This window comes from Oncorhynchus keta, chromosome 15 (genome assembly GCF_023373465.1).
Source record: "Oncorhynchus keta strain PuntledgeMale-10-30-2019 chromosome 15, Oket_V2, whole genome shotgun sequence".
Lineage (NCBI taxonomy): Eukaryota > Metazoa > Chordata > Actinopteri > Salmoniformes > Salmonidae > Oncorhynchus > Oncorhynchus keta.
Genome location: NC_068435.1, coordinates 23,556,748 through 23,567,584, shown reverse-complemented (window position 1 = coordinate 23,567,584; position 10,837 = coordinate 23,556,748). Strand labels below are relative to the sequence as shown.

At 40.6% G+C, this 10,837-nt stretch overlaps 2 protein-coding genes across 2 annotated transcripts in view; one reads left to right on the top strand and one right to left on the bottom strand.

The window, feature by feature from the left end:
- Positions 1-4: 4 nt before the first annotated feature.
- Positions 5-4,918, bottom strand: LOC118394632 (testicular spindle-associated protein SHCBP1L-like). The gene is made up of 10 exons (XM_035788040.2): positions 4,340-4,918; positions 4,048-4,197; positions 2,592-2,806; positions 2,430-2,516; positions 2,104-2,322; positions 1,831-1,936; positions 1,540-1,693; positions 1,155-1,405; positions 868-987; positions 5-514 (listed from the first exon to the last, which is right to left on the bottom strand). Exons 1-10 carry the CDS (start codon positions 4,724-4,726, stop codon positions 257-259), a joined length of 1,947 nt encoding a protein of 648 aa, XP_035643933.1. The 5' UTR covers positions 4,727-4,918; the 3' UTR covers positions 5-256.
- A 3,608-nt stretch (positions 4,919-8,526) lies between these two features.
- lamc1 (laminin, gamma 1) overlaps positions 8,527-10,837 on the top strand; it is a 75,766-nt gene continuing 73,455 nt past the window's right edge. Inside the window, exon 1 of the mRNA XM_035788037.2 lies at positions 8,527-9,175. Within this exon, the coding sequence (XP_035643930.1) occupies positions 8,803-9,175 (373 nt within the window). The 5' untranslated portion in view covers positions 8,527-8,802. The remainder of the gene's footprint in view (positions 9,176-10,837) is intronic.

The window sequence follows — 10,837 nt, the reverse complement described above, 5'->3', positions numbered from 1 at the left end:
ACAATTCATTTTGAATAACACATTTTATTGAAATGTTCAAAAAGTGCACGTTTGTTAATAGGGCTAGTGCATACAAAAGCTGGGATCTTTCTCTGAAATGGATACGAACAGAAATATAATCTAACACTTGAAACAAATCAAACGTATGTTACATGGTAATATACTGAGCAACAGCTACATCCAATAAAATTGTCAGTCTGGTTACTTAAATTGTTTTAACTATTGTGTACAACACATTTATGCTGCAATCCTAGACTCAGGAATTCACCCACATTTTGCGCAGCAATCCTATATCGCCCTTGGTGTTTGACTCCAGTTTGTTTGTGGTGATCTCCAAACTGAGTTTCTGCAGGGCCTTGGAAAGATAATCTGTCTCGTTCTTGTCCCCACTGGCTGTCTGCTCCAAGTCCTCACTCGCTTTGTACAGATTGTCAGGAACAAGAATGGTCACGCCATACCCGTGGTTATCATGAATGTGATTGTCGGTCAGCTTCAGCTGGGGCTGAGGGAGAACCTGTGAATAGAAAAAATTGTCACTGATCTATCCTTGGTTTTCTACTTGAGTTGTCACCAACATAACAGTGAAGCTAACAGCCACCTATTTAATTATGTCTCAGGCTCTGCTTCACTGTGCCACATTTATTACACGTACTTACAATAGCACTGATATCACAGATGTATTCATCATGCTGCTGACAATCTAGTGTTCCTCCTTGATTAAAGGCTTAAGTTGATTCCTTCCCCAGAATCCCCAATACGTCACCTCACTGGAATTTAGTGGCATTTCCACCTGTATATTTGTGTGATACATTTTCCCCTCACATGGAACAGCCATAATGCTGTAACTGGAAGTACTGTATACTATACCTTGAGATTGATTCCGCCCTGTGAACCTTTCGAGTCTTTCGCCAGCTGGTTGCTGCAGTGATGGATTTCATTCCGATGCAGCTCTGCAATGCTGCCAGGGTACAACTCCACCCCTGCACCCTGAGAAGGTCAAGTAAATCTGTGCTCATTTTCCTAGTATGTCTGGAGAGAACTTTGTTTTATTTTGCTTGTGGACCCTTAATTTACATCCACACAATGACATGGCTATATCAACAATCAGATAAGCCATGTAACTCGAAGGCAATCTTTCAAAATGACAACTCTACCTTTGCACCAGATATCTCACAGTTTTTCATGAGCAGAGAGGCTCCAGTCAGGACACACACTCCTGTGCCTTGACACTTCAACACGCAGTTGTCCAGGGTCAACTGTCCCGACTCCACCACAACAATGCCATCACAGGTTCCATGCTGCACCAATGTCAGGTTCATGAGCATCACCTTGGAGGCTTTGGACGCCACAAAGTTGTCATGGGATGGGTCAGAGTAGAACAGCACCTCTTTCCTTTCTCCTTCTCCTGCAGAGTATAGAACCATTGAGATTATGAAGGTCAACTAATGCGTAACTATCACTTGTCAGGTGTTAACTTTACTTTAACGGATATACAGATATTTCATGACAATGAATATAAAAAAGTAATATCGTATTTACCCTTTATTGTGATGTCGTCTGTGAGGGATGCCAGTGCAACTGCGTGGTACTCTCCTGGGAAGACCACCACCGTGTCCCCAGAGAAGCAGGAGTCCAGAGCGGCTGACAGACTGTCATGCTGCTGGATCAGAGTGTCCGCCGAGAAGTTCTTGATCTAGGGTCACAATGAAATAAAGATAATGTTTTGAAATAACTGAGAACCTGCAATAAATAAAGTTAAAAACAAACATTTTCACAACAACAAAACAATTACATGACTGCAGTGAATAACACCAGATCCAGAACACCAACCATGTCTGTTGTCATTATCTGGGCAACAATGTGTGTCACAATCCTTCCAGATGTTCTCTGCCCCTTTCTGCGTTTGTAGATCCTTGGATAGAAGGGTCCATGGCTCCTAAAGACATTTAAAGCAATGTATTGGTATTAAATCAACACTACGGCTCATTACAAGAACTGCTGACAAAAGAACAAGATTAGTTGAGCAGCAATACTAGCTGTTTTACACTGTCAGCATTGGTAGTTGGGTGTTGAGAAAAGCTAGGACCAAAGATCATATCTTACCTGAGTCGCAGGTCTTCCCAGAACTTCAGGAGCCCACAAAGCATTGACATTTCGTAGTACTTTTTCCAGCACTCCACAGCCTCCCCTGGTAAGGCCTCCCCACGGATTTTGGTCTGGAATTTTGTCAAGTCCAGTCGTTTGCTTCGGTACTCCTCCAGGGTCTTGCGGTATCGCTCGCTGATTGGACCAGGGATGGTTCCATCCTGAATGTCATAATACCTGCAAACAAATACACCGCATAGTCCAGGTGAACAGCAGTGACACCATATCTAATCTTTGTGGCTTGTTTTTGGTTGGCTCTGCTGAAATGTGGAGGGTATGCTTACAGCTGTATGCGTTTCTCAATGAGTCCTGCGTACTCGTCACATTCCTCCTCATCATCCCAGTCCCTCCAGAGAAAATCGTAGAAAAACCTGCAGGGAAGCATGAAGACAAAATCTGGAATTTGGATTTACACTGTATTAGAGGAGTTCCCTAATGTTATTCACCTTGCATGTTCCAGATACTCTGCAATGTTGTCTACATCAGCTCCCATGCCTTGTATGGGGTAGACATCCAAGATTGGCACAGAGTAGTCATGTTCCCTCAACACATCTTCAACCAACTCTCTTGGTAAGTTGGCAATGTTTGAGGAATATGGTTCTGCCACAGAAACGGACACTCGAAGAGGGAGGCTTTTTCCTTCGCATGGTGTACAGTTGACCTAGACAGCCAAAGTTCAGGTTTAGGAAAATGGTCAGACACTTTGCATCCCCATTATGGCAGAATTGGGGATATGGTACTGTGATCAAGACCTGGGTGCTGAGTGGTAACTTCTTGAGCCATTGTTAACAGATGTAGCTAGCTACCGGTATTAGTTTGAAACGGCAATGTTAGAGGGAGCCCCTGTCAACTAAATGATGTTAACTGTGTCTGTGGCAGTGTGGCGTTAGCAAGCTAATGATTGCTGAGCAAGCTCATTAGTGTCAGCGAATGTGAGCCACATAGAATGGAATGAATAGAACAGGCGTCCCCATTCAAGTCAATGATAGCATAATGGGTGGACAAGCAGCAGTTGTGAGTGTACCAACAGGAGAAAAGCAAGAAGTAAAACCGGGAAGTGTAGCCATCAATGTGCTGTGATTTGATTAAACTCAACTGACATTTAAAAAAAGAAATGTCTTTGCATGAGCCACATCAGTTATCATTTGAATTAACATTCTACATTACCATGGAAATGATTTCATCACAATACCAGGCAGCCATTTGCCATTATATTCATTATATTTCTATGCTGAGCCACCAGTATCTAAATATTTGAAATTGAATCTGGATGTAACAACAAAACTACTAGCTAGTAATGTCAGTAATTAAAGGGTAGTGATATCTGGGACAGTCTAAACCCTAAACCTTATATGAAGCATCCGGTTGTCGTTTCCACTCACTACCAAATATGGTAACAAGAGGTAGCCCAGTGGGAGAAGAGGGAGCGAAATGGATTTTAGCCGACATTATACAACATTTCTCATCGATGAAACATTTGATCTCAATACGGGTTTCTGTACCCAAAACTTGAATTTGTTACGAACCGAGTGACTTCGTTGAGCAGATTATAGCCTTTGCCAAAGTAAAAAAATAAAATAAAGTGTTGTTTAGGAGGGCAGGGGCGAGTTGAGTTACTCCGTACGCGCACTTCAGAGTAGGCGTTCCCTAACGGAAATATGCAAATATATGCTACAAAGCGCCAATAGGATCTCGCTAGCTCGTGCTTGGTTCTGCCCATTAAAACTCATTTGTTCCATTTGGAAACGACCAGCTGTGGTCTATCTTGGGTTAGTTATAAAACAAATTGCCTTAACCCTTAAATTATCGTAATCATTTTAATGTTTAAGTTAAATGGGGTAGGGACTGGAACGTCCCAGTGATTCCGTATAGCAAGGGCCGTAATTAAATTATCTAACTTACGTCGACAAGCACACCCACGAATGGCAGGTCCCCAATATCGCAGTTTACCAACAGGACTTCTGGGGAAGTTTTCCACACTGCAGTCCAAGAGCGTTTGTTGGCAAGTTTTTCTATTATGTAGAAACTTATAGCTTCATCTGCATCTTCTGCCTGTTAAACATGCAAATAAAACATGTGTTAGCGTACTTGACTGAACATTGTTGGGTAGTCGGTCAGTTGATCCATTAATTAGCTAACTGGGTAGCTAAAGTAAGTGAACGGTATTACTAGCTAGCTAGATCTAGCCACTTACACAACACTGGCCAATAATATGATCGCAAAAGAGAGCAACACGTTCATCGTAGGTGTATTTCTTGTTGGAGATGAAGATTTGTGGCAAGACTTCGGCCTCTTTAGCATCAAATGGCTCTTCGCTGTCAGGATTTGGCGCCAGAAGTTTCCTTCTCGTAGGGACTTTATTCCTTACGATTTGAGGAGCGTCAGCAGCAGAGAATGATGTTGAACCATCATCATAGCTTGGCACCTCACTGTTCGGAATAGTACTGGTATGAGACTGGGCCTTTTCATGGGCCATCTCACTTGAGACCGGTATTTTAAAATGTTCCTTGCTTGCTTTCTGTGCTGTTTCATCATGAAAATCTTCCAGAGGATACAAAGGATCAGGGGCACAAGTTGCCATTGTATAAGATTTGCTAATAAACGTGATTATTTTCGAAAATAAACCTAGTTCGCTTGCTTACGGTTAGCTAAGGCCAACGACTTTTGCCCCAGCACCGCGAGCCTGGGTTGGTTCAGATTTGAAAATTGAGCGCGAAACGGTCACGAGGTACTAGCAGCAGCCGGAAGTAGCATGCATCACAAAACGCTCAGAAATGAACAGAATAAGTTTGTTCACAAGCTAATGGTTAAAAAAAAATAAAAGCCAAGTGTCCGAGTGACTCAATTGCAATTTTTCTTCTAGACTGTCTGTTTTCATGATTGAGAGATATTGTATATGTAATGGTTTGCTAAAATAGTTTAGCTAGATAGATTGGGATGGCAAGGTCTTTCAACCAAGGACTCCATAGAGAGCAATAGTAATGGCCTCTATGTGGAAATGAATGAGCTTTTGAGGGTTTTTGGATAAATGAGGTCTGTGGTAAACACAGGTTTAGGAGATTTTATACATGTTGTCCTATGAGGTAGTCTTCATCAGCTGATGTTATTGTAAAATGTGAAGCATTTATGTAATCAAAAAATAATTAATAATGTTAACTAAATGATTCTCTCATAGGAAAAAAACGTATAAGATCACCTAAGCCTTTAACATCAGACCTTATTTTACAGCATTTATCCCAAGACCCCATTATTTACCCATTCATTTCCCCCATAGGAATGGCTGAACGAACCAGAGGTAGAAAATGCTAACTAATTTCAGTTTTTTAGGACTACAAGCTGGCAAACTATACCACAGAGTTTATAAAAACCAGAGACACAAAGTTTTGAGACTTTTGGGAACGCTTGTGAAGCAGACTCGGCAGATCAGATTGGGGTTGGCAAGGCAATGTAAAAAATAAAATAAAAAGGTGTCCTAGTTAATTTTCTTGAAATCCAAATGCAAAACCTAGATTTGAGCCAATGTCTTTTATGCAACTGAATCTGTCATTACTACAACCTTGTAAAAGTGACAAACTGACATGTTTTGGGTCACTCCGGGATGCTAGCCTTCTAGGCTGAGTTCCTCTGTCCAGTGTCTGTTCTTTTGCCCATCTTAATCTTTTATTTTTATTGGCCAGTCTGTAATATGGCTATTTCTTTGCAACTCTGCCTTGAAGGCCAGCATCCCAGAGTCGCATCTTCACTGTTGACGTTGAGACTGGTGTTTTGCAGGTACTATTTAATGAAGCTGTCAGTTGAGGACTTGAGGTGTCCATTTCTGAAACTAGGCATTCTAATGTACTTGTCCTGCTTGCTCAGTTGTGCACCGGGGCCTCCCCCTCCTCTTTCTATTCTGATTAGGGCCAGTTTGTGCTGTTCTGGGAATAGGACACAGCATTGTATGAGATCTTCAGTTTATTGGCATTAACAATGTGAATATTGTATTTCTGATCAATTTGATGTTATTTTAATGGACAAAAAATGTGCTTTTCTTTCAAAGACAAGGACATTTCTAAGTGACCCCAAACTTTTGAACAGTAGTGTATAATGTATTTTTTTTCACATTTTCAAACAGTCCATTTATATTTTCAAAATGGGCTATACATTTGGGTTAGGTTTTTTTCTCGCCTGAGTAGCCTCGTTTCACCACCAAAAATAAAATTGAACCATCTAGTGTTCAAAAAAATAACAACACAATGTCAAATACAGGTAGCCTAGTCAAATAATGAACATCCAATCACATTAACCGTTTCTCTCTCACGGGAATTCCACTAACCAAACGGAGCTGCTGCTCATGTTGGTATCTGTACTGTTGGTACACTGCAGCATCCACCGAGGGGCTCTTGCTGCCAAAGGAATGCCTGACAGCTTAAAATATGTTTTGGACACTACAGTGAAAATGGTTAACTTTTAAAGAAAATACAATTTTATTAGTCATGCGCCGAATACAACAGGTGTAGTATTCACCTTACAGTGAAATGCTTACTTATAGGACTATTTCCCTCAATACCATTTGTATTTCATTAACTTTTGACTATTGGATGTTCTTATAGGCACTTTAGTATTGCTAGTCTAACAGTATAGCTTCCGTCCCTCTCCTCGCTCCTCCCTGGGCTCGAACCAGCAACACAACGACAATTAGCACGCGCTAACTAGCCAGCCATTTCACTTCGGTTACACCAGCCTCATCTCGGGAGTTGATAGGCTTGAAGTCATAAACAGCGCAATGCTTGACGCACAACGAAGAGCTGCTGGCAAAACACATGAAAGTGCTGTTTGAATTCATGTTTACGCACCTGCTTCTGCCTTTCTTGTTTTTTATAAGATAAGTTTAATGCTAGCTAGCAACTTATCTTGGCTTACTGCATTCGCGTAACAAGCAGTCTCCTTGTGGAGTGCAATGAGAAAGAGGCAGGTTGTTATTGCGTTGGACTTGTTAAGGGTGCAAGATTGAATCCCCCGAGCTGACAAGGTGAACATCTGTCGTTCTGCCCCTGAACAAGGCAGTTAACCCACTGTTCCTCGGCCGTCATTGAAAATAAGAATGTGTTCTTAACTGACTATCCCTCAACCCTGATCTTATGATTTTCTGTCCACATCAACGACCAACTGTCCATTCCAAACGTATTGAAGAGAGTACAGAGGTTTTTAATTGTTCCTAATCGTTTCTAATCTTGGTAAAGGCACCATGGAACGATGCAACTTTTGCGTAACTATTTTGTTTGTGTTTTAATCAACTTAAATCTGAACAAAAAATGGGTTGTGGTATAAATAGACACAGACTACAATATTATGCAACGTTAGTATTGATCATATTGAAAAATATTTATTTATTAGCATTTACATTCTGTATAGGGGGAGTGTTTTTTTTTGTGCTACTATACCAATAAGCCCACCTGAGATAAATGTCAAATTGACAAAAATAGTGTCTGTGCATAACAATGCAAGGTTCATTTAACAGTTAAATAAGAAAAAATGCATTTAAAAATGTAAGCTGTAAATGCCTGAAATGTATTATCTTGTTTTATAGTTCACAAAGTTATGGTGGTACTGTGTGACTGACATGAAGGCACAACTGTTAGCATGAAAAAAAATAGTAGTAATATATCAGAACATTAATCTCTTAACTTTACATTAAGTATGGTCACATCAAATATCTGAATAATGAGTTTATCTGAGGGTCGCCTCACAAGTTTTATTGCAGCTTTCAAATTGGCCATTACTGGGAGGTTACACAACTGTCAATAACTACAATAATCGTATTGGTATAGAATAAAAACCGTTAAAGAACAACCAGATGAATCTGGTTGAAACATAACTCAGCAGGAAATGTTAATTTTTTTCTTTGAATCCGAAAATGGAATTGGGCTTAATATGTACACTTACTCTAGGCCTTTTTACACTATTTGAGGTATCTGTATCGATACTATTTTTCAACTCCTATATGGTTATTCATTAACGTGTCTGAATATTATCTGCAGATGGGTGTTTTTAATTTGACCCCCCCTCCCTTTTTTTTCCCACGAGTTTATAAATAAATAATGCATGGTTGATACTGTGTCGAAGTTTTGTTTGTCTATTGTGTTGTATTGAAATGCTCACTCTTCCTATGCGGTTTTGCGTTTCTGGCAGGCTATACGCACTGTCAAAAGAGTGGAAAACTAAAACAGTGGCGATAGTTTGAAGAATGTTATGTTAAACTCGTTAGTGTAGATTCTCGGAGCTGCATCCACTCGTTCCTTTTCCTAGATTCGGCGCGTCATCAAAGCATCCTTCACGCGGAAGTCGATGTAGGGATTTTTTTTTTCAAGTTTTGACTTGCGCAGTAGATCCTAGGGTGTAGTCGGATATAGTTATTTTCCTTCTGAAGTTTCTCCATGGCGGTGGACACAAAGCACTGACACCGTGGAAGTCTGCGTTAGGGCAAGGACAATAATTCTGGAAGGAACAAACGCAATTTTAAGGAGAAGCAATTGAAAGTTTTCCGTATGGTTTTACTTGTTTTTATCAATATTGCGGTAACTGGGTAGTTACCAATAAGTTGAAAGTTCAACGGTGTAATAGAGGGATTCGTGTAGTTGTAGCTTAAGTTTGAAACGGCTTTTAGAATAGCTGAGAATGGGTTGGTTTATTCAAGTTTTGTTTTCATTTACTTGTTTGGCTGTCTTCAGCCACAGTGCTATGGATGAATGCACTGACGATTCGAGTCGTCCTCAGCGATGCATGCCAGAGTTTGTCAACGCTGCTTTCAATGTCACTGTGGTAGCTACCAATACTTGTGGCTCTCCACCAGAAGAATACTGCGTACAAACCGGGGTTACGGGGGTCACCAAGTCGTGCCACATTTGCGATGCCAGGGATCGCAGACAACACCACAGTGCTGTGTACCTCACCGATTACAACAATCAACAGGACACCACCTGGTGGCAAAGTCAAACTATGTTAGCGGGCATCCAGTATCCACACTCAATCAATCTAACTCTTCATCTTGGTAAGTGTTGATTATATTATGTTTCAAGCGCATAAAACAGTCCAATATGTTTAGCTACGGTTACCGTAAGAGCACTATTCATCTCATCTGCAGACGGATTAGGGGGTGGCTTTTTAACTCGGAGCAAACATTGACCTCGAAACAACTGTTCATATAAACAACGAATAGAATGGAATAGGTTTGGTTTCAACTTGAAAACAAATCCTAGTTGACAAGCCGAGGTGTATGGCAATCACACACTGACTGCTTAATTCTTTGCGGCGGACAAGACCGCTCCTGGCGCCATCAGTAGATACCATTTTTATTTATTTTAACTAGGCATGTCAGTTAAGAACAAATTCTTATTTTCATTGAGGGCTTAGGGACAGTGGATCTAACTGCCCTGTTCAGGGCAGAGCCATATTTATCTTTTTTACCTTGTCTGCTCATTGAATTCTATCTGTGTGTAAAATATGCCTAAATGCATATTTGCGTTTTCTTTGTGTATACAGTCATGAAAACGGTTATCATGCTCTTCATGCATTACATTTAACCAGAGGAATGGATTTCTCAGAGTTACTCATTCTTTTACATACTGGAATTTGCGCAAACTGCCGCACAGCTGAAAGTTCTAGACTCGAGCTATGAATATCAAATGCTCCTTCTGAGTCTTGTTAGCTTTGACTAATGAGTATTTTATTGATTTTATAGAGTAGGCCAGATGAAATGGACGATAATGCGAGACGACATTTTAAGTTAAACTGTGTGGGGGTCACATGTTGTGGAGACCCATCTACAGGCCTACGTACTGAAATATAACTGTCCTTCCAATAATGATTGGAAGAGTGCTTTTTCTAGTTAATTTCAAATGATTAACTTTCCATTAAGTATTTGAGACGAGTTTCAGTATTCACCCAGCACTACTGTTTTAGTTTAGTGCTGGACATTCCTGAGTGGTTTAGTCAGGTCTCCTTGTAGCTTCTTTGTATTCTAAGGTAACAAACGTTGATAAGCTGGTGGACTGTAGTCACCTATTCTATACTGAAAAATTATATAAACGCAACAATTTAAAAAAATTATAATATATATATTTCAATATTCATATATGAACTATCAGTCAATTGAAATAAATACATTGGGCCCTAATCTGCAGATTTCATATGACTGGGAATACAGATATACATCTGTTGGTCACAGATACCTTGGAGAAATAAAGGTAGGGGTTTGGATCAGAAAGCCAGTCGGTATCTGCTGTGTCCATTTGCCTCATGCAGTATGACATCTCCTTCGCATAGACTTGATCATGCTGTTGATTGTGGCCTGTGGAATGTTGTCCCTCTTCTCTTCAATGGCTCTGCGAAGTTGCTGGATATTTTCAGGAACTGGCACACTCTGTTGTACACGTTGATCCAAAGTATCCCTAACATGCTCAATGGGTGACATGTCAGGTGAGTATGCAGGCCATGGAAGAAATGGGACATTTTCTGCTTCCAGAAATTGTATACAGATCTTTGCGACATGGGGTTGTGTATTATCATGCTGAAACATGAGGTGATGGTGGAGGATGAATGGCACGACAATGGGCCTCAGGATCTCATCAAGGTGTCTCTTTGTGGCTTCCGGCGCCGACAGAGATGGCCGCTTCGCGTTCCTAGGAAACTATGCAGTTTTTTGTTTTTTTTA

Bases quoted from the DNA above. Each gene is read 5' to 3' on its own strand.
- LOC118394632 (XM_035788040.2), bottom strand. From the start codon at position 4,726: ATGGCAACTTGTGCCCCTGATCCTTTGTATCCTCTGGAAGATTTTCAT. The intron at 2,517-2,591 runs GTGAATAACATT...GCTTCCCTGCAG, and splicing joins GAGTATCTGGAACATGCAAG to GTTTTTCTACGATTTTCTCT. The intron at 1,406-1,539 runs GTAAATACGATA...TATACTCTGCAG, and splicing joins AGACGACATCACAATAAAGG to GAGAAGGAGAAAGGAAAGAG.